The following is a 23,043-nucleotide window of genomic DNA, read 5'->3' as shown; positions in this document are numbered from 1 at the left end:
TTCAGATACTACATCTCAGGCACTACATCTATTTGGAACTGTTTAGCACAGTCCTCAGAGAAAATGTTTAATGTCACATCATTCCTCTAGGGGGACGTTTAAATTCTGCACTCCTTTGGTGTGGTCCACTTTCCTTGAGAAGATGCCCAGGTCTTCAGTCATGTTATTCCATCTGTGTCAGGGGCATTGTGCCCATTTTTCAGAAGCTGGGAACCACAGATCCCATTTATATAAGGTACAGACTATCTTTGATACTTTTCATTTTTACTAACTATGAGCCTCTTTTGTAATGTGATTTATATACTTTCTTCCCTTTTATATATATTTTACTGCTTCCAGTTGAAATCCTCATGTTCCTGTTAAGTTGTATGGCTGATTTGTGCAACATTATTAGGGGTCATTTGCCTTAGTAAGAAATGATTAAAACAGTTCAGCCAAATTGCTGGCCTGATATATGGGAACTCTAAAGACTATTTTATCTCTCCAGACATATGCCTTGCAGTTAGTTGCTTTAATGGCTTAGATAGAAATGTCAGTTTCTGTAAATACGTCTTAGTTACAACACCCTTCAAGATAGAGATATGCTGTAATTTGCTCACAGATAACACACACAAGTAAACAGATGCAAGGCCAAATACAACCAGCAAAGAATATATGTGTGGTGTGGGTCTGCTCCTAAAGAGTAGTGAAGTTGTTGAAATTTTATTTACAGAATCACAGAATCACAGAATTGTAGGGGCTGGAAGGGACCTCCAGAGACCATTGAGTCCAGCCCCCCTGCAAAGCAGGCTCCCTACAGCAGGCTGCACAGGTAGGTGTCCAGGTGGGTCTTGAATATCTCCAGAGAAGGAGACTCCACAGCCCCCCTGGGCAGCCTGTTCAGTGCTCCATCACTTATTCAAAAGAGTTAATATTAATGGAGCATCTACCTGCAAGAACCATTTTGGCAAGACAAAACTGTTAACTTGGCAGATGGTGGTATACCAGTCCTTTCAGCATATGTTCCTAGGTACCACAGGCCAAAGACATTATCTTCCTACATTTGGGAACAGGATCCTACTTTTTTACAGACCATGGCTTCAGCAGTGATAAAAGCAAAGAGACTGAGCTGACAAGACGCAAAACAGAGTGAGGTTAGAGCTGAACTTATGCCCTTCCTAGGACTGTATGCCTATGGCTCCTTTGCTGTTGTGCAATGGATTACTGCTCAGTCTCCTCTCATTGGGACCGTGAATGGTTGGTTCCATTTTATAGAGTGTTTACAGTAGCTTTTCTCTGCTTAGCACTTAGGCTCTGTACCTTTTAGATAGCTTCCTCCTTGTATCTGTTAAGGCAGTGTAAGTCTACATGCAGTTGTATGATAGCCTCCTTGCTCTTTCAGATGGGGGACTATGCAGCCCCAGCACAGAGCCAGGCTGTGACTGGTAAGTACTGCTACAAATAACAGAAATTATTATTGAGAAGTCTGACTGAGGGAGGCAGCTCCCCAGTTATTTACCTGGAGTGCACAGCAGTGAGGGACAGAGCATAACTTTCAGAGAGGATGAGGCTGATTTTCCTTTACCATTGGTGAAAACAGCAGTAACTCCTGCTCTACTAACAACTGGGCACTAAAAATACATTTGTGGTAGCAACTTTCAGTTCTTGCTAAATGTTTCTAATGTCTATGCAGAAATGAACTGTCTTTAGGCTTAAAAGGGAAGTTTAGGGGGAGTAAAGGAGAAATAGTTTGAAAGAAAAGAAGGGTTAGCTATAAGGCATGATATTTCTTATCTTGCACCACATGATAATTCTAGCACAAGAATGATTAATGTAATGCTTCACTTGCTGGGCTAATGATATCCTGCCTGGTTTGGAGACAGCATGAAACACTATTGTCTGTATTTTACTTCACACTAAGGTCAGCCAGAATATAATTATATCAGAGATGTTTCCCTGTAGACTTCCAGCCCTTTGTAGGATTGATGCTAAGGTTACTCAATAGTTTACCAAGCCTTAAATAGTCTTGTGTCTTCATTGTCCAAGTTCATTATGCATTACAGCCCTGAAGACAGTCTGTGCTCCGTGATTGTTGCAAATGCCAAGGATTCAGTGACAACTGAGTGGAGAAAGAACATCCTGTCATTATGATTTTAAACGGTGAAATTGACTGAGGGAGTTTTTTTTTTTTAATTCATTTCTGATTGCTAATGCCATCTAACTTTTAAAAAGTGTATTAATTGCCTGTTTTGCTTTTAAAGTATTTGTCATATTTCAAGGATTAATGACAATGCCTTGGGATGTGTCTCCATAAAATATGTCGAATAGCACTGATGTTGTGCTAACAGTAATACAAATGATCCTCTCTCAAGGGACTTTGCAGAAGGATATTGCCTTTAGATACTGGAATGAATGTACTGCAGAGACTGTGTCACATAAACAAGGGCAGAGATGATTCTGGTTTAAACAAACTGGGTCAGAAGAGAAAAGCTCATGTTACCGTAATTCAAAATTCAGAAGGTTTTAGTAGCAGATAAGTGATAAATTAGACTTGTCTGCAGCACAGACATTTCAGCCTGTGGGGACGGAAAGGTCGTACATGGCCAAAGAAGTCACTACTATTCTCGAGAATTAGGTTCTAATCTTACAGCACAAGACATGGAGAACAAATTTAGCAGCTTGATACTGCCGAAAATACTGAGTTTCTATGCTGCTTTTCCACCTCTTTTTCTGCTGTTACTTCATATCCTGACGATGTGTTTCTCCTGTACATCTGGCATTGGGTTTGGCGCACCTTGGTTCTCCCTGTGAGGCGGTTCAGTCCACTACAAATAAATTCAGCAAAAAATCTGGGTGCTTTCCTGCTCTGTTAATGAGTTAGATCATCTGCCAGGCAGTTTGTATAGAAAGCAGAGCCAGGAAGAGGATAGCAGTGCACTGCCAGGGAGGAGAGGGGCAAAAAGAAGTGAAACTTGTAAGATAGAAGGGAAGACAAAAGGATACCCTTCTGCTTGCAGATCCAGCCAGACGCTGCATGGGCTCAGGTGTCTGCAAACCTTACACAAACTTCTGGTTGCTGCTTATCCTAGTCTACTGGTTATAGCCACCCTGTTGCTCATTACTTCACAGGACTCTGCTGGACACATGATGGTGGAATCCAGATTCACTATCCTATCTAATGACCAGTTGCCCAAATGGGCCAGATGCAGATGTTCTTTGAGGTTGAATATTTATTTCTTCATTTCTGAAACGACTGATACTTCTAATATTCCCTGAGTCATCTCACTTCCAAGATGAAAAAATGCTAAGGTTTAATCCGTCAGCCTCTGGAGGTGACTGAGGTGTGGATAATAAACATGAGTGAGATTTTCAATGGCCTTTATCACTGAGGGATGGGAGCTGGGTAAGGTCTTCCACGAGCCCTTCTCAACCTGAAAATCTGCCTGCAGCAGATCCATATGCTCTCATATGCCTGCCCAGGATCAGAGGCTCACACATGTGTAAAAGAAGTGCATTTCATGAATCAGGTGGCTGGTCTCATGATTTTAACACTTCAAATAAGCTAACACAGAAAGAGACACATGAAACAGTCAAAACTGGAAGAATTACTGCATTGCATAATGGTGACACAAAGGCACAGATGAGGTAGAAAAGAGTATCTCAAGGATTAAATCACACCAAGGACTGTAGAGTCAGTTCCAAGCAACTGACCCTCAATAGAAGACAAGGTCAATTTTTCACAAATATGGAATGATTAAAGCTTCTGATTATTTTTTCTTGTATCTTCTACATCTTCTAACTGTGAACTTAATTCATAGTTTATTAAATTTGTAAGTAGCTTGATATGAATAGTTGAGACAGTAGCATTTAGCACTGGTGATGCAGAAGGTCTGTTTCAGTCTGATATCTCGGCACTTTTCAAAATGCTATCTCTTTATGATAATTCTTTGTACAGCAAGTAGAATGTTAAACATTAGCCTTGTCCAAGCTTTCATATTCCTGGTTCTTTCTAAGTCAGTAGGGCTTGTGCATTATTATTATTATTATTATTATTATTATTTAGAATAATTATTGTAAGTAGTTGGAAAGCCAAAATGTTTCAAGAAGCACACTTTGAATGGAAATCTTTCATCAAAATCCATTGGTGTCTCCCTAAAAATGTACAAGAAGACTGAAACTAAAACCTAAAAAAATGTATTTTGTCAAGAAGAAGGACTCCTTTCTTACAAAGGAAGGTTAGAAAAGAAAAAAAGACAGAACTTCAAAGAAGCGGATCTCATTAGGATGTCTTTTTCAATCACAGCATTATTAGGACCATGGGAAATTCATTAAAATTTTGTTAGTTTATTCGGGAAGTCAAGTACATAACCCTAATGCTATGTGAAACTTCCCGGAATGAGTCCTTGTGGACACCTTGTATCTGGAACCAAAGTCAGACAAACAGAGCAAGCTTTTGCAATCTTTCAGTGAGACAATGGGAATATAGAGCATTATTCTCTCAGCACCAACCAAGATAATGTCTGGTTGTCCTCTTCCCTGTCTAATTCTAGTCTGAGAACACATAGAACAACCATCAGACTACAGTAGAACAAAATGCATAGTAGCAATAAGGAAGGGCCAATATGGTCACAGAGATTCACTCGAGCTCCACTGTGCTCAGTAGCACTTGTTACCTCTGCTACAGCAAGCATACGAACACTTAAAATGGGAACAGTGTCCTTTTGCAAGTTGTTCTGTTTTCTGTCTGTATTCACAGCTGTGCTCAAAGGAGCAGCACTGAAGAAAGTAAACTACTGGGATTTTCTAATTCTGTGTGTGTGTGTCAGGTGGATATATACTTTCTTGCATCACCAGTACTAATGATGTACTTTGCTACTATGTGGATATAAAGCTCTGACAATTTCTGCCTATTATGTCATGTGGTTACTGTTATGTACCATTTTTATAACAAGTTGGTTTTGATTTGTCTCTATATGAAATATAATTTGGTATTTTTTTAATCTGGTATGGGAGACCATATAAACAAATATTTTTGGAAGAACCTGCATTCCTGGAGATGGTGGGTGCTCTTAATTAGCCTGTAAACAGATCCTGCTGGGTGCCTACTTGGTTCAAGAATCATCATGAGACTGATTAAACGTACGATGTTTATGAGTGCAGAGAATTGATAGAGCAATTAATTGGTAGGAAAAAGTATTCAGCAAACAGCAACGTCCAGATGTTTTAGAGCTAGCAAAAAACTATGAGATTTTTATGAATGCCCTCAGAGAAGATATAAATATTGATCTTTCTGAGGGGAAGGTGTAAAATGTAGGGTTTGTGCTAACATTTGTTTACAAAAACCTCAGTGGTCAATGAAGCCTTGTGTTTCTTCCTCCCATGGCAAGAAAGAAACACACCTCTGCCCTTTATTTGTAATGCTGTACATTTAGAGGCAGGAATAAACACTGCTTAGGGATATTTTGCTTAGGGTTATACTTCTCGTGCAAAATGCATCAATCTTGAGAAAAGAACCTTGGGAGAGGTTTGTTATCATTTTTTACTTAAGTCAGTAACTTGTAATATGGTTGAAAGACAGCTGAAAAATTCAATTGTCAATACCTATTGCTTCGGGATTTACCAATTTTTACTCTGATGTTAGAAAACAGTAAGTCAGAGTAAGTAGGCTTGTGATCTTTTTTTTTTACCGTGCAATATTTCCACAGGCATTTCTGCCTTCACAAATAGCCACTTCTTAGGTTACATCTCCGCCTAATATAAGTTCAGGCACAACTGAAAAAATTTCTGATTTAAAGCAATTTATTAACAAGTACTAACTAACACAACAAACCACATCTAAAATTGTAAGGCATATTTTCCATTGTAAAGTTTTTTTTTTCCAAATTAAATGACTTTAAGATCATTACGTCCAATCATTAACCTAGCACTGCCAAACCTAGCACTAAACCATGTCCCTAAGCACCACATTTACACATCTTTTAAATACCCCGAGGGATGGTAACTCAACTTCTTCCCTGAGCAGTCTGTTTCAGTGCTTCACAACCCCGTTTGTCCTAACATCCAACTTAAACTTCTCCTGGTACAACCTGAGGCTGTTTCCTCTTGACCTATTGTTCATTGCTTGGGAGAAGAGACCAAGTTGTAAGAGCGATGAGGTCTCTTCTGAATCTGCATAAATGCTCATATATCTTCTGAGTTTGCCTTGCTAAATCTGAAATCACCCTGTCAGAGGCTGGAAGGTGCTAAGGGGCAGATCCAACCAAAATAATAGGCGACACTTAGCTGGACAGTTTGGAAAGTTCCATCTGATCTGGGTGCCTAGAACAGCATTTCGCTGTACCTACTGGTGCAAAACAGAGACCTGGGGCCACAACTGCAACCCATCCCCTCAAAAGTCTGCTTTGAAGAGACAGGTTGTGTTGCATGCGCTAGTCTACACTGTTTTTTTATGGATTCATGACTGTAAGATCCATGTTGTGATCAGATAGAGAAAAGTTCAAAAATCCCCAGTTCTTTTCTATGCCCTTTTTGCATACACTAGTAAGCCTAGGCAATGTCTTATCCTCTATTTTTTATTCAAGAGAAATGGCACTAGATGGAAATTATACATGGATATTAAAGGAATTTCCTGATGAAACCAGTATGCCTCAGTTCCAGTAAACAGAAAGAGGAAAATGCCTGATACAGAAAAAAGCTATTCCAGAATAAACAGAAGATAACATTTCTAATTGCAGGCCTGAGCTGATGTTTCCTGGCAAAGCCTTTGTATTTAGGGAAGGCTCTCAGCCAGTGATCATTATTAAGTGCAACAGTGATTTTGAAGGAGAAAGACTAACTTACTTCACCTGGGGAAACAGGCTTTATTTTCAATAAACTTTAAACATACAACTGTATATTTCATTTCAGTGCAAAGACTTTTTTAATACATTTTGTGTCTTGAGCCCCAATAATAAAGGCAAACTATACAGTTCCATACAGGACAAAGTGACCGAGGTGAGCCAGTCCCCTCTGGTAATCCCAGAGACAGATAAAAGTAAATTCTTGAGGATTCCTGAGGTGAGATGTGAGAAAAATTAAATAAATTGTATATTTGGCTTGCTTTTATTGGTTCTCAGATTAAACACGAGTCTTCTCAGCCCTTCTTCTCCAATGTTTTCTTCTGATATTCACTGTAAACATGAATACACTGAATATTGGATTTAAAGTAAAATCTGAAACATATGAATAACAAATATTTGTTAGAAGCAAATGTGTATTTCTGAAAGAAAATGAGATACTTAACATGCTACACGTATATTTCTATTAAAAGTGAAATCATTCACTTGATGCTGAGCAGACTACCATACGGAGGGAAGAGACAGCAGAGATGTGTAATTATACATAAGATGGGAGAAAAATGAGAGGGTAAGGTAGTCAACTGTTTGAATCTAACCTTAGATGTAGGACTTCTTTTCACAAGCTTCTGACAGTCTTTAACCTTTCTTGCAGGAAAGGTGTTCTATTTCCAATCATTTCAAATTATATTTTGTTTCCAAAGAGTCAGTATTCCCATGTAACCTATATACTGGGAACCTGGGAAGTATAAAAGAATTGTCGTTGTAAATTACATCTTAACGCTCAACTATGGGTTTCTGGGTTAGCAAACTTCACCTTAGATCTAGTCTGTATCCAGCTATGAAACAGGCAAGCTTGTGATATAATTTTTACATTCAAAAAGGAAAAAAGAAAGAAAACACTGCTAGTACTGCTTAGTGTGTACCATCCACGTGTATGTGTCTACAGCAGACACATAGAGATATAACACGTGACTGAGTGACATTTGCTTTTCTTTTGTTCAGTAATGAATCTTTTCAGTTTCATAAAATCACAGAATTGCTCAGGTTGGAAAAGTCCTTAAAGATCATCGAGTCCAACTACAGCCTAACCATACTACCCTAACTATAACAACCCTCAGCTAAATCATGTCCCTGAGCACCACATCCGAATGGTTTTAAACACATCCAGGGATGGTGACTCAACCACCTCCCTGGGGAGCCTATCCCAGTGCCTAACAACCCTTTCTGTAAAGAAGTGTTTCCTAATAGCCAACCTAAACTTACCCTGGCACAACTTGAGGCCATTTCCCCTCATCCTGTCACCTGTCACCAGTGAGAAGAGACCAATCCCGCTCTCACTGTAAGCACCTTTCTGATATTGGAAGAGAGCAATAAGGTCTCCCCTCAGTCTCTTCTTCCCCAGGCTAAACAGCCCCAGTTCCTTTAGTGGCTCCTCATAGGGCATATTCTCCAAGCCCTTCACAAGCCTTGTTGCCCTTCTTTAGACCTGCTCCAGCACCTCCATGCCCCTTCTGTATTGAGGTGCCCAAAACTGAACACAGTACTCAAGGTGGGGCCTCACCAATTCCGAGTACAGGGGCAGGATGACTTCCCTAGTCCTGCTCACCACACTATTCCTGATACAAACCAGGATGCCATTGGCCTTCTTGGTCACCTTGGCACACTGCTGGCCCATGTGCTTTGGAATAACTCCGCAAATGAAAGCCAGAGACCTGCATTATTCTGGCAAAGGACAGATGTTTAAAATGCATGCCTGTCAGTGCAAGGGAAGTTTGCAAGGTAGAGGCTATAGGTTTTATTTGGCTAACAGGAATATTGGGAAAAAGCAGTCAACATCTGAACACTGAAGTTTTTTCTTCCAAGCATAAAACTGATAAAAAGTGTTTGTCTGAAAACATGACACTGGGAGAAGCTGGAGGTACAGTCATGCCTTTACTCTTAGCGATCTCTTATAACTACAAACATTCTGGTATTTATTTCAGCATGCTACACTAGATGTCATTTTCTGCTGTTATTCTTGTGTGTGTGTGTGTGTGTGGTGAAGAAGAGTCTGGATACATGGAAATAGTACATAGGTGTGACAAACAGACTCATCCAGGAAGCAACCATATAAAATGTATTTAATGCATTTTGTATAAGCTTTGTCATGCAAAGCCTTCTATATAATTTTGATAATTTATATTTTGATAATTTTGATAATTTATATTAATTATATTTTAATACGTAATTTCATAAGCTAGTGGCAGCTGTTTAATTTTCTTCTGCCCATTTTCATTTTAAATAGAAAGAAAGCCATTTGCATTAATCACTAGTTTCTTAGCAGGATGCAACTGCCTTTTCATAAGCATTGCTATTTGCTCATATTTTCTGCTACTATCATAGAGATTTAAGAACTCTGTAAATAATGTTACTTTCAATTTATTAACCTAATTCACTGTTCAGTGTTTGGAAGTTTTAGTTGAACTATACTACCATCTTGTGGTGACCAATGTTTCTCGTTCAAATAAAGTTGTATTTTCAAACTCAGGCATCTGGATATCATAAAAATGAAGGTATATTTTCAAACCAGACACTCTTCCTGAGACAGCTTCATAACAGATATTTAGGGCAGCTTCTTCCACATAAGTTCCAGAAAGGAATCCAAGATGATACACAGAAAGAAAGTCATATAAACTGGCTCTTATTACAACGTTGTCCTTGAATTATTCAGTTCTCCTTCAGCTTCCCTGAAATATTGTTAGCATGGTTAAAGTCTTCACTGCCCAACAGAATCTAAAAGCATTTTTCCAATCCCAGAGACTTGCCTGCATTTCTGAAGATGATATCAAGCACTTGCTAGCTTCTGGCAATGTCATCAATGACACAGACAGTAGGGTCAAGTGCACCCTCAGGACCTAGACAGCCTTGAGCAGGGGGCTCACGTGAACCTGATGAGGTTCAACAAATGCAAGTGCAAGGTCTTGCACCTGGATCGAGGCAACCCTCATTTCCAATACAAGCTGGGAGATGAAAGGACTGAGTACAGCTCTGCTAAAAAAAGACACAGGAGTGCTGGTGGATGGGAAGCTGGAGATGAGCCAGCAGTGTGCTCTCACAGCCCAGAAAGCCAACCATATCCTGGGTTGCATCAAAAGCAACATGGCCAGCAGGTCGAGGGAGGTGATCTTGCCCATCTTCACTGTGCTGGTGAGGCCTCACCTGGAGCACTGCATCCAGATGTGGAGTCCTCAGTATAGGAGAGATATAAACTTGTTGGAGCACATTCAGAGGAGGGCCACAGAAATGATCCATTGAACGGAACACCTCTCCTGCGAGGACAGGCTGAGTGAGCTGGGGCTTATCAGCCTGGAGAAGATTGCAAGGTGACCTGATAGGAGCCTTTCAGTATCAAAAGGGGAGCTACAGGAAAGAAGGGGACAGGCTCTTTAACAGGGTCTGTGGTGACAGAACAAGGGGAAAGGGTTTAAAGCTCAGAGAGGGTGGATTTAGGTAAGATAGAAAGAAAAAGTCTTTTACATTAACGGTGGTGAGGCACTGGAACAGTTTGCCCAGAGCTGTGGTTGATGCCCTGTCCCTGGAGACTTTCAAGGTGAGGCTGGATCAGGCCCTGGGCAACATGATCTAGCTATGGATGTCCCTGTTTGCTGCAAGGGAGTTGGACTAGATGACCTTTAAAAGCCCCTTCCAACTATGAATTTATGATATGTCACTCATCAACCTTTGCTTTTCCAATCTGCTGTAGTCCTGCCATTTGTGCATAGGGCAGGCTACACATACACAACTAAGTGATACCATATGATGACATTTGACAGAAGTTGTTTGGGCTTGTCTTGCATTTGCCACAAGGAAGTTCTTTCAGCAGATTTCAGGTTTTGCAGAATTGCAAAACAAGTGAAATTGCTCTGTTTTGGAGCAAATCCCTAAATAGTTTTTTCAGGGACTGTATAGCTGTACAGTACTCATACAGTGCTGCTTGATCATGAGTATCCAACCCTTTGGCTTGCCCGGGCCACATGAGTGAAGAAGAATTGTCTTGGGCCATATCTATGAGTTTGTTCCAAAAGTAATGCCTCCTATTTATTTCCATGGAAACTACAAAAGATACAAAGAGCACAAGAATACTGTTTGGTTGAGCAAATTCTCAGCTGCAAAATGCTTTTTTGGCCCACATGGTCACTACCATTAGCTCTGTATTTTTGCTAGTGATGAACAAGAGCCTGCATGATGCGCTTGTAAAAATCTGGACCAGAGGACATGACCTACTGTTGTTGTCCCTGCTGAAACACACCACTCACCACCTCACTTACGTCCACTGGCTTACATTACACTGTTCAGCCTCAACAAACATTTATTAAGTGTTGATGAATGTCAGTGGGTGATATTTTTTCCTCATGGAGGAATTCAGTAACACATCTTTGCTTCATACACACTTTCATGTCAGATGACATTTTGTCAGACTGCCTCTCTGCTGTGATCTGCCACACAGCAACAAAATATAATGGAATACTGGTGGGAAGGTCCAACTTACAGCCAAACCACAAACATCTGCCTCTGATGTTGTGGGCCAATATAATAAAATAGGAGGCATTACTTTCAGAGCAGCCCTCATCAAATATATTAAAAAGTTAGTGTATATAAGTAACAACAATTATTTTAATTTTAATGCTTTTATGAACCTGTATAAAAAAAAAGAGATCAACAAAAACATCAAACTAGTGGGATATTTCACCTTGTTTTTGTGAAACTAACATCAGCCTGGTTTGATGACATTGGTTGCAATTCTTAGTGAGGTCTCAAGGTACTCAGTAGAGATTTTTGGTGAAATTTAATTCTTGCTGTGCTTCATCCTTGAAAACAGTTGTTCCCAAATGTATGCACTGCCAAAAGCAATGACACGAATAGGTGTGACTGTGAAGTGAGGGGTATTTCTCTTTGCTAAGAGGGCTTACAAATGTCTGGTAAGGGGACATGATCAAAATTTTAATTGCAACTCTACGTTGTCAACTAGAAATGGAGTTGCAAATAAAAAACTGATAAAGTTTTTAGCAATCCTGAAAACCGTTCTCAAATTCCTTTACTAAAATGGAAACCACGGCTGCATATTTATTGCTGTTCACAGGACTGTGTTTAGCCAGTCTATCAAATTCCATAAACGTATTTGCCATAACTTGATCTGGCACCACACTGCACCCATGCCCTGGTTTCAGCCCAGATAGGGTTCATAGCACACAGCTGTTTGGTTGGTGCTGAGGGGCCGGGCCAGGCTGCCCTGTGGGAAGAGCTGCTGCCATGATGGTGTGGGGCAGGGGGTGGCTGCAGTGCAAGCTGTGCTGGGCTGCATACAGCCTGCAGGTCATGGCTTGGACATGCCTGTGCTAGGCAGCAGCATAACATCAAACCTGTGCAAAGCAAATGTCACTGAAATGGGTGCTGCTGCTCCACTTCCCCAGAAAAGTGATAGGGCAAAAGAACTCAGTAAGGTTTAAGGATAGGAACCATAGAACCATAGAATCATAGAATGGCTTGGGCTGGAAGGGGCCTCAAGGATCACAAACTTCAAAACCCCCTACCACAGACAGAACTGCCAACCACTACATCAGGCAATAGATTAGGTTGCCCAGGGCCCCATTCAGCCTGGCCCTGAACACATCCAGAGATGAGGCATCCACAGCTTCTCTTAGTAACCTGTTCCAGTGTCTCATCACCCTCTGAATAAAGAATTTCCTCCTAAAACCTAACCTAAATATCCTTTCTTATAGTTTTAGACCAGTCCCTCTTCCTCTATCAACCATCTACCCATGTCAAAAGTCAGTCTTCAGGGTCCCTTCTGTTTAAAACCTGCCTTTAAGTATTGGAAGGTTGCAATAAAGTCTCCCTTCTCTCTTCCAGACTGAACAAGTCCAGCTACCTCAGCGTGTGTTCATAGGAGAGGTGCTTCAGCCCTTTATACCATCCTCATGGCCCTCCCCTGGACCCTCTCAAGCAGCTCCATATCTTTTTTGTGCTGGGGACCCTAGGCCTGGACACCATAATCTAGATGGGGTCTCATGAGAGCAGAGTAGGAGGTGGATGATCACTCTCCCTGCTGGCCACCCCTCTTTTGATGCGGCCCAGCATACTGTTGGCCTTCTGGGCCACATGCACATGCTGCTGGCTCATGTTAATTTTTTCATCTACCTGGATCCTAAAGTCCTTCTCTGCAGTGCTGCTCTCAAGGAGTTCCTCTCCCAGTCTGTACACATATCTGGGATTGACCTGACCCAAGTGCAACACTTTGCACTTGGACTTGTTGAAACATATTAGGCTCATATGGGCCAACTTTTCAAGTTTGTCGGTCCCTTTAGGTTGCATCCCTTCCTTCTGTTGTATCAACTGCACTATACAGAGTGGTGCCATCTGCAAAACTTACTGAGGGAGTACTCAATCCTATCAGCTAAGTCACTGATAAAAATGAGTACCAGGCTTCTGGGGGACACATGTCACCTCATTCACCTGGACATAGAGCTGTTGAACAAAACTCTCTGGCTGTGACCTTCCAACAAATTCCTTATCCATTGAACCTTATTCTTATCTTTCAAACTCATACCTCTCCAATTTCGATATAAAGATGTGGTGTGGAACCATGTCAAAGGCCTTGCAGTAGTCCAGGTACACAATATCAGTTGCCCTTACTTTGTCCACTGATGTTGTCACTCCATTGTAGAAGGCCACCAGATCAGGCTTAGGCAGAGGACCTTATGCACTAAGGGATAAAAGGAAAAATGAGTGGGTGTCTCCACTGTTAAATCTGGCTTTGGTTTTTCATCCCTAACCAGATCAGGTAGGCTGCAGAATATGGTGTTATAACAGTGATACGGAGAAAGGCTCCTGCCTCTGCAGTATTCATTAAAACCTTAGCTAGATGGGTGCTATGATCACATTATCTGCTGGCATTGCAAAGGCGGATCCTCCAACACTGACTGAATGCCAAGGGCTGCATGGAAGCAGCAGTGGGACACATGCTGCAGTGACAGACTGCCGTTTCCTGCATCAAAAAGACAGCTCTGAAATCCAGACCTTCCGTGTCACTTGGAACACTTGCTGTCCCACTGGATAAGAGTGAATTGGCCAGTGCTGAATTTAGGTTGGTACCACTTGGCAGCTATTATTACATGAGCCCATGGGTTTAAGCAGGCCACAGCTCACTAGCAGCAGTATACACAATCCTCACCTGCAGCTCACATGGAGCTTGAGAGCTGCTGGGTGGTGTTGGGTCAGCCACAGCCTTGTTCACTTCCCACCACGTAAGTTTCCATTGTTCCTGAACACTGACTGCATGGTGATAGCATAAGTCCTTCTCTCCTAGTACGTTTGAAAACATTTAAATTAACTTGATTATTTTTATCCCACAGTGGATGAGAATAATTATTTGGTAGCATATCCTGGCAGGGCACCAAACCAGCATACTTCTCTGGGAGGCTGTTGCCATAGCATCTGTCCAGCCTCTTCTCAGCATCCTCATTTTCTGAGATCTAGAGAAAAAGAGGAAAGGAGGCACAAGTTGAAAGACGCACAGCAAGGTTGCTGTGCCTGTAGGATGTATTCATAATGTTTGAGCTAGTTGGTATTTTTTCTCTGTATGGTATTTCATCCATAAGAAACAGTTTCCTCCCCTCTTCTCCCTTCTCCTCTCTTCCCCCCTCCTTTTCCCTCTCCTCCCTTCCCTTCCCCTCCCCTCCCCTCTCCTCCCTTGTCCTCTCTTCCCCCCTCCTTTTCCCTCCCCCTCCCCCCTTCTTTCCCTTTCCTTCTCTTTTCTCAAAGAAAACAGATTATTTAAAAACATTTCCATTCTGTTAGGGCAAAGGTCATCTTACCTACATTTAGCCATTTATGTGCCTTGCCTAAGGGGGCTGTCTAGGCTCCTGTTAGTAGGGCTCTTCCCAATGGCAATTTATGTAGCCCACCTTGGACCCCTCATGTAAGGTGAGACAACTTCCCTTTGGAAATATTTCTCTCCTCTTTAAGTATGGGCACAACGTGGACAGACTAGATGAGATGCTGAGACTTTCAGCTAGAATCAGTGATGCAAGGTGAATGCAGCTTTTGCCTTCAGTTTTATTCTGAAGGTAGAAACTGCCAAACTGAAAGAGCTGAGTGAGGTGACCTTGGCCACTTTCTAAGGTGTAATTTTCTACAGACTGTAAGTGCACTGGAGGTGTACAGTAGGCTAGCATATGAGAGTTCATGTGGTGCATCTGCATTAGGATCTATTTTGCCGCAGTGATTGCTTTGAACAATGGACAGGTTGCTATGGGATATAGTGGAGAGCAGTGGGGACTCTGTTGTTTATGGCTGTTCTCTTGATGTGTACTGCAGCCCAGAATGTCCCGTATTCCCGTGAGAACAGCTGTATGAGATTGTCATTAGATCCTGCAGCCTGGCATGAGCTATGGCTGCACATAGAACAGCTCACTCCGTGAGTAACACAGCTTTACTGAGCTGAACATTTTCTTCACCAGCAATGTACGATTACAGGTAACTGCCCCTCGGTCTCTGCTCCTCGGCAGCCGCACCACGACGCAACATGGCACACCAGCAGAGGCAGAACCACTAAAGGGAGGCGGACGCACCGGAAATAGCGCAGGGAACCAACCCGGGCCCACATAAGGTACTTCCGCTCCGCCACGCCGAACCCTGCCGCGCACCCGGAAGTAGTTGTGGGGGTTATAGCGGAAGCGGGGCGGGGCTCGCTCTCTTTGGTGCTGGCGGCCGGCAAAGATGGTGAGTGCTGTGCTGGGGTCGCGGGGCATCGGCCGACATCCGCCACTGGGATGGGCCCAGGGCGCCGGCGGGCCTCGTGTGGTGCTCGGGATGACCCTGTGCACTGTTGCAGCCTGGCCTGGTGGCGGGATGGCTCTGCGGGGGGCCGGCTGCGGGGCCGGGGCCTGGGGGCCTGTTGGCGGGCGCGGCGCTGGGCCCAGTCCGGGACTAGTTGCAGAGGGCGAACGTGGGGCGTCTTGTTCTAAGCGGGAGTTACAGGGCTGCGCTGTCTTCAAGGGGCTTCTCAGTAATGTGGTCCGAGCGGGCCGGGGCTGAGGCCACGCGGCTAGCTTAGCAAGAGGGGAGTCGGCTATGATCTGTGGGGAACGTATGGCCAACGTTACCCAAGGAAGTATTTTTATACGGGAAAATGTTTTAACATGAACGTGTTCGGGGGCAGCTTTGATGGTAACTGCTGGGTAGTTTTGTTCAGCGGCGGGTGGGGGACGGGGTTGGATGGCGCAGGGAGGGTCAAGGAGCTGAACTCTAAAAATGGAGGAGACCTACAGGTAAAGCTGGGTTGGTGACTGAGCGCAGTGTGCCACCGTCATGCTTATGGGTTTTAAAGAACCGTACTTTTTTTTTTTTGTGAGCTTATTTGTTGTGGTGTGTACCTTGCAAAATGCTAATTACAAGTGTCTTGAAATGTTTTTCAGACGAAGGGTACATCATCCTTTGGTAAGCGACGAAATAAGACACATACCTTGTGTCGTCGATGTGGGTCCAAGGCATACCATCTGCAGAAGTCTACCTGTGGGAAATGTGGATACCCTGCCAAGCGTAAGAGAAAGTGTAAGTAAGGAAGTTCTGACTGACTTGAGTTTAAATGCTTGTGTTTCTTTGCTTTTGGGACATCAGATTTTTTTCAGACCAGGGAAGAATACTCTCATTTTGGCGTTTGAAGCCTTTTTAAATCTGTAAATTGGCAGTTTGTAGTGTTACTGCATAAAAGTTGATCTTGTTTTAACTTTTTTTTTTTTACTTCTGTCAGTGAATAGTTGTGCAGTTGAAATATTCTATGCGGATCAGCATTAACAATAACTTATATATTCCAGACAACTGGAGCGCAAAGGCTAAGAGACGCAACACCACTGGTACTGGTCGCATGAGGCACCTGAAAAAGGTGTACCGTCGCTTCAGGTATGATGTTTTATTGTAAATTGGTGTAACGTGATATCCTGTGTGGATTTCACTTGATTGTAAAATCAATCACGCAGAGTAGGCACGTTTGCTTAGAACACTATAATGTGGTGTGATCTTTCTTTTAAAATATGCTGTGATATAAAGGATGTGCAGCATGTTGCGTTGAGGTTGAAAAGCTTGCTATTAGTAACACAGCTTACATAAGAAGCTCTGATGTTTCTTTTAAATATGAGTGGTACAGAACACAGCGTATGGTAATACAATGGCTGCACTTGAAAGACAATAGTGCTTTGTTTGCCACTGCCTATATTTGTAAGTCAGTTGAGTTGCTGGTTGCACTCTAGTGTGGATTTTTAAAGCAGAATTCATGAAATGTGTTCCAATCCCCCTACTTAAGCCCACAAAATAAATAAATAAAATTACCCACCTATTTTTCTGTTACTTAGATCTCAATTCGCAGTAAGGAGCTTTTCATCAGATTTTGTGCTACAGGTTTCTACAACTCATTGTGAAGCTTTGAGTTGTTCTTGCAGAGTACTGTAGGGATAGTTACTATACTGTGAAATTACCTAACTTAAGTTCTAGAACTAGGTATAGTTAAGGGATCCTTTCTATAGGTGTTTTTTTTAATTATCAATCTTCCCCAGCTGCAGCCAGAAGATACTTTGTTGTGCAACTGCAATCTTCATTCCCTTACGAGTGGCTGAAATATCAATGTTGCATAGAACAGCAAGCTTAGAACTGACTCCTTCATCATTACTGTTTTAGTTTTTTAAAAGCATAGAGAATTTCTGTAAGAAATACTGAAATACTTTGCTGAGTTCCCTAAACTATAGGGTGTCTTCAGTAGATGTACTGTATCTGATTGAATTTTACTGAGTTGGCTCGGTTACTAAAGTCCTATTTGAACAAATTCCTATTTGAAGTTGCCAGATTTACTTTCTGAGGAGAGAAAACAATACCGCTTATTCCAAACAGCTTGTCAATGATGTTTCTTACTAAAATGTCTGAACATATGAACTTCATAGTGATTTCAGTGCATTACTGAGATAAGCTGAAAAAAAGCTGGTGAACTTGATCTATAATATTACTTACTATATAAAACAGCCTTGATGAAATATCCACCTTTCAACGCATGGTAACTGTATTATTACTTGTAGGAATGGATTCCGTGAGGGAACCACACCGAAGCCGAAGAGAGCAGCTGTTGCAGCATCCAGCTCATCATAAAGACTCATCTATTTGCTAAAATAAATGGTCTTATCCTTAAAATGCCACCTTTTATACATGTTGTACTTCAGTGAAAAAGGGGATATCTGAAAATATGTATACTTATACAATTTTCAGCGATATGAAAAGATTCATTAAAAGTAATTCTTTGCTTGACTCCTCATTTGATAGCATCTTTACGTTGGAAAGGGCCATTATCTCTGTCCTGCATTTAAAAGAGGCTTGTAAGGGTTATTGGAGAAATCGCAAGAGAAATGGAATGCTGGCTGTGGGCTTGTTCCTAAGTTTTTCTGGTTACTTCACAGACACAGCAAATGATAACATGGAGAGTTTATCTCAAATCTAGTAACATGGCTAATGGCTTTAAGTGCTGTTCTGAGATGCAGTAGTTTAAGAGAGATGCCCAGTCTTGGCCATATTATTTATTATTTTGTGACTCTGAAAGGCCTGCTAAAGTATTGCTTATTCAGTGGGTCACTGCTTCTTGGGGTAGGGTGGGGGAAATTACTCCAAAATCTGGAGGGCTGTATTGCCAGGAAAAAAGAAGAAAATATGCTGTAGTTGAGACAAGAGTTACCCAAACTGTCTGGGAAGATCAGTGTGGAAAGGTGAGGAAAAAATACTAAGTTAAGCTGAGTGTGAACAAGTAAATTAAATGGTAGGTAGTAAGGTACAGATAAGAGTAGGCCACATGTAAGTGTATCTGAATTAAAGACTGATAGCTGATGAACTTAGATGTAGTGTGTTACTGGGTCATTGCTGGCTTTGAAACTCTTGTCTTAAACATTAATAGAGGATGGTGATGCCTATAACAGGATTTTCAGTTACCTTGAATAGAAAATTGGTATGGTAAGGTGAGCAGGAACCTGATTCTTGCTTTAAGCTTGACTTTTGCTGCATTTTTAATTCTTAAAATTACTGATGAGAGGCACAAAATAAGTTCATTTGGGTTATAGTAAATATATTCAAAAGAGCTCGGGTAGTTTGGCATTACGTCCGTCACAGTTGGCCTGGAAGTAAGGTTTGCTGAATGTAGATTCAGGCACTTCACTTCTTTTAAGTGCTGAAAACTTAAAATGCCATGGTGGTTTCTTTAGTATAGAAATAATCTCTTGTAAAGGTGGTAAAATAATCCTAACTCAAGAGTTACTAGAATTGAGTCTCGGTACTGTGCTCTCTGTAGTAAATTCTCTGTTTATAGAATTACTAACAGGGTCCATAATATGATTTTTGCTTCCCTCTGGCTGATGGATAAAGCACAGTAAATCCAAGAGACTGTTAGACCATATAGCCTAAATTACGTGAGAAGTTATTAAATTTCATATTGATTGAAGCAAGAATCCTGTTTTCAGGCAACAGCATATCAGCTTATTTAAATTAAAAGTTTTATCAGTCAGTGTTCAAGTAATGTCTAGCTCAAGAAGTAACAGAATACCAGAATTTAAAAAAGAAAGAGGGGTCCTTGCAAGCTGCATATGAGGGTCAGAGCTCCTCTCAGTATCCATCTTGTGAGTAGGAGTTATGCTTAGTGCCATGGAGCAGTATTTAATCTGTGTTGATTCCTCCAACAAATTAAAAGGATGATAAGACCTGACAATCTGACACAGCTATTGAATGCATAGTGAGCCACAGTTAACAGACAACTGATTAGGGAATTACTTACAATCCATAGTTCTAGGTTTACAGTAGAGTGATTTTGCTTATATGCTGCAGTTGATAAAAGCTAATGCAAACTGTAAAGATATTAAAGGACTAAATTATTGTACTTCCTGCAAAAACACATAAATACTGGTACCTATTTAAGCTCATTTTCATGTGTGCACTGGCAAACCCTAGAGGGTGTACACCTTTGCCAGTGTGAGGTTGCCTTCACAACAGGAACATCTAAAGCTGTTCCTGTAATTAGTATGCTACCATGCAGTGCTAATTTCATTTTAGGCAGAAGATGAGATTTAATTCTCTGTTGCTGTATTAATAAGTGTGGAGACCGATCTAGCTACTCTTAAAACAGTGACACAAGAAAACATCCACTAGATTTTAGTAGCCTCCTAGAAAAGGTGGCCATAACATATCATAGGATCTGTGAGGAAAAAAATGGGGAGAAGTGAATCACTTTTTCCTTAGGAATGTACATGAAAAGTGTTTGTGCTTTGACTCATGACAATGATTTTAAGACCTAGCAGAAAGTTTTCCACATGCAGCTTCGCTACTACTCTAGATTTCTCAAGCTTCCCTTTTCTACTAAAACTTGATTCAGAGTCCTGCAAATGCACTAATTTTCCTACAACATTACAGATTACCACAAGCCCTACATGAGGTACGGTTCAGGTTAGGTTCAAGCATCTAGATGCTTGGTTACATAATCTAGGCCACCTTGTTTTGTAATTAGAAAAATTTTACAGGAAGATGGAGAAGGAAGAAAATGAAGGAGCAAAACTCAAACGTGGATTCCTACTTGAAATGTATTTTCCCAACAGGTAATGGCTGAAGAACCAGACGGACTAATCTGTTAGTGAGCTCCACTTGTATTTTGTTTTTACTATCAATGAGCTGTTGTTTGTAATAACGTGGGAAAAAGGAAAGAACACAGCCTTCTTATAATTGTTAGGAACTAAGGCCTATAATGCTCTAAATTTTCTTCAGAATTTGAAATGTAATCAATCACTGGGATTCTGTCATCAACTAAGGAACACTTAGAGAAATTATTTTTAGCTATTTTATCAAGTGTCTACATTCCTACCATACACTTCTCTCATGTCCAAGAAATACTGGTAGACTATTTCAGGTTTTTTTGCTCCAGTATTTGCAGCTGTCACCTGTTTCACATGCAACTGAGCAGGATTAAACTCTTGCAGTCAAACATTTATTTTCATCTATATGCTTGTTTTTGTATTTCTTTGGCTTCCATCAACTATTCGTGGTTCTCTCATGGTTTCTTTCCTGGAGGTTTCTTAGATGTGAGTCTACTAACCAGCCTTCTGTGAAAATGTTTTCAAAATACAATGTCTATCCCTGATGCTTACTCTTCTGCTGTTGGAGATGGGAGGTAATGGTGGTGGATAAAATGTCATACAGCAAAAAGTTAGTAAGTTTATATAAATCAACATCAAATACCTTGTAATGTTAGTACTTCAAAAGCTGAGGCCTCATTAGATTACAGAATTGATATTCAAGTAAATTAGCACCATGCTTGTGCTTGCTAATAGCTCTGAACTTCTGCTTTTCCTTAAGAATAGGGGATATCATTTAGACTGAAGCAGAACAGTAGGAAATCACATGGGTACAGATGGGAACAAAGCCTGATGCTTTTTCTTTTTCTCCCCCGATGCAATGTGTGTCTGAGGATTTGCTAGGAACCGATAGGTCCTGTTGCAGAAGACAGAAGGTTCTGCTACAGAGCTCAAAACTAGAAAAAGAGAAATTACCAGTTTTCTTTACTTTCTATTCTTCTTATCCAGTTACAAGGACTAAAAAAAAAAGCCAATGACAATGTCCAAGAAAAGCTTAGATAACATACCTGATACCTGAATTCAGAAGTCTTTACACATTAACAGAGGATTACTGAGGAATGCTAATACCTTCGTGACCTACATGACATATTATCTTTTATGTAAGTTCGGTCATATTAAAGATTTTACTTGTCATGTAGTGTTTGCTGAAAGCATCTCATTTTCTGCTCAAAGATGATCCTCATGAAAATGCTTGAAATTTACATTCTAAATCACTCAAAAATCATTAGTTTTATTTTCCTTGTTTTGACTATTTTACCATGTAAAATGTTACTTTATTTAAGGCCCCGAGCTGTAGCAGGGTGCATATTAACAATAGCACCTACATTTTTTACTGGTCTGTGTTTTGCCATTGGCTGAACAAATGACTTGGTTTAATCAAATGAAAAAGGATTTTTTTTTTAAATTCCCCTGAAATTTACTGTTTTTTTCTTCCATAGATAAAAACAGATGGATTTTGATTTTTTTATGCCATTAGCACGGAGGGATGTTGTGAAGCATAAAGATCTTTTTAGGGACCAAAATTTCTTTTCCAATATTCTATTAAATTCATGACTGCTGTAACATAATACTGAATGCTCTCTGAATCAAGTTTAAGCCCATTACTATAAAGAATGTATTTTTAATTTCCTGTGGTGTTTGCACACGGAAAATTTTTATGCAGTTTCTGCAATACATTCATCTGTTTGAAAACACGTTTGGTGGCTGTGCTTTGGTGAGGCGAGAGAAAGCATTTCATTTGCTGTCATTCACTTAGTCTGGAGGGGGATGGGAGCTGGCAGTAACATTCCCATTGAGTCAGTGATCTTCCCAGGACAAATATCTGCCCAGTTATCACAGAATGACTTAAGTCTTAAAGACTATCTAGTTCTAACCCTTTCCACGGGCAGGATCACCGCTCATCATATCAGGCTGCCCAGGGTCCCATCCAACCTGGTCTTGAATGCCTCCAGAGATGGGGCATCCACAGCTTCTTTGGGCAATGTGTGCCTTGCCACTCTGAATAGAGTTTCTTTCCAACATTTAACCTAATTTTCCCCTCCTTTAAAGCCTTTCCCCTTTTCCTACCACTATTAGATTGTGTATGAAGTTGCTCTCCCTTCTGCTTGCAAGCTCCCTTCAAGTACTGCAATGAGAACTCCCCAGGGCTTCTCTTCTCCTGGCTGAACAAACCCAGCTCCCTCAGTCTGTCTTCGTAGGAGAGGTGCTCCAGCCCTCCCATCATCTCTGTTGCCCTCCTCTGGACCACAGTGTGGATCAACCAATTGACACTCTTCTAATGCTATCTGTTTATTTGAAGGCAGGGTAGGAAAGCAATTTGGAAATTATGTTTGCAGGCAAGAACAGCTGTTGGTCTGTGGTATGTAAGAAGTGCATCAAGGCAGAGCAGCCTGCAGGTGGACTCAGGGCCAGAAGCACCAGAGCACTGTTCATAAATGAGTGGGTGGGGCAGGATGTTTCCATCCCAGGAGGGTCCTATTCTATTCCCACTGGAATCCTGCTGGCTCTGGATTTGGCCCAGGTGAAGGGAAATGGGTGAGAAGAAC

At 41.2% G+C, this 23,043-nt stretch overlaps 1 protein-coding gene and 1 non-coding gene across 2 annotated transcripts; both read left to right on the top strand.

Moving 5' to 3' along the window:
• The first annotated feature begins 15,546 nt into the window (after positions 1-15,546).
• Positions 15,547-18,143, top strand: RPL37 (ribosomal protein L37). Its single transcript, NM_001122763.2, has 4 exons — positions 15,547-15,575; positions 16,271-16,406; positions 16,670-16,754; positions 17,918-18,143. The coding sequence occupies exons 1-4, from the start codon at positions 15,573-15,575 to the stop codon at positions 17,985-17,987; spliced, it is 294 nt and encodes a 97-aa protein (NP_001116235.1). The 5' UTR covers positions 15,547-15,572; the 3' UTR covers positions 17,988-18,143.
• Positions 17,734-17,813, top strand: LOC112530791. The gene has a single exon (XR_003072604.1). It is a non-coding gene; the product is annotated as a small nucleolar RNA SNORD72 (small nucleolar RNA).
• Positions 18,144-23,043: the final 4,900 nt, after the last annotated feature.

The sequence above is a fragment of the Gallus gallus genome, chromosome Z (assembly GCF_016699485.2).
Source record: "Gallus gallus isolate bGalGal1 chromosome Z, bGalGal1.mat.broiler.GRCg7b, whole genome shotgun sequence".
Lineage (NCBI taxonomy): Eukaryota > Metazoa > Chordata > Aves > Galliformes > Phasianidae > Gallus > Gallus gallus.
The sequence above is the reverse complement of the archived record's forward strand: the minus strand, read 5'-3'. Positions and strand labels throughout refer to the sequence as shown.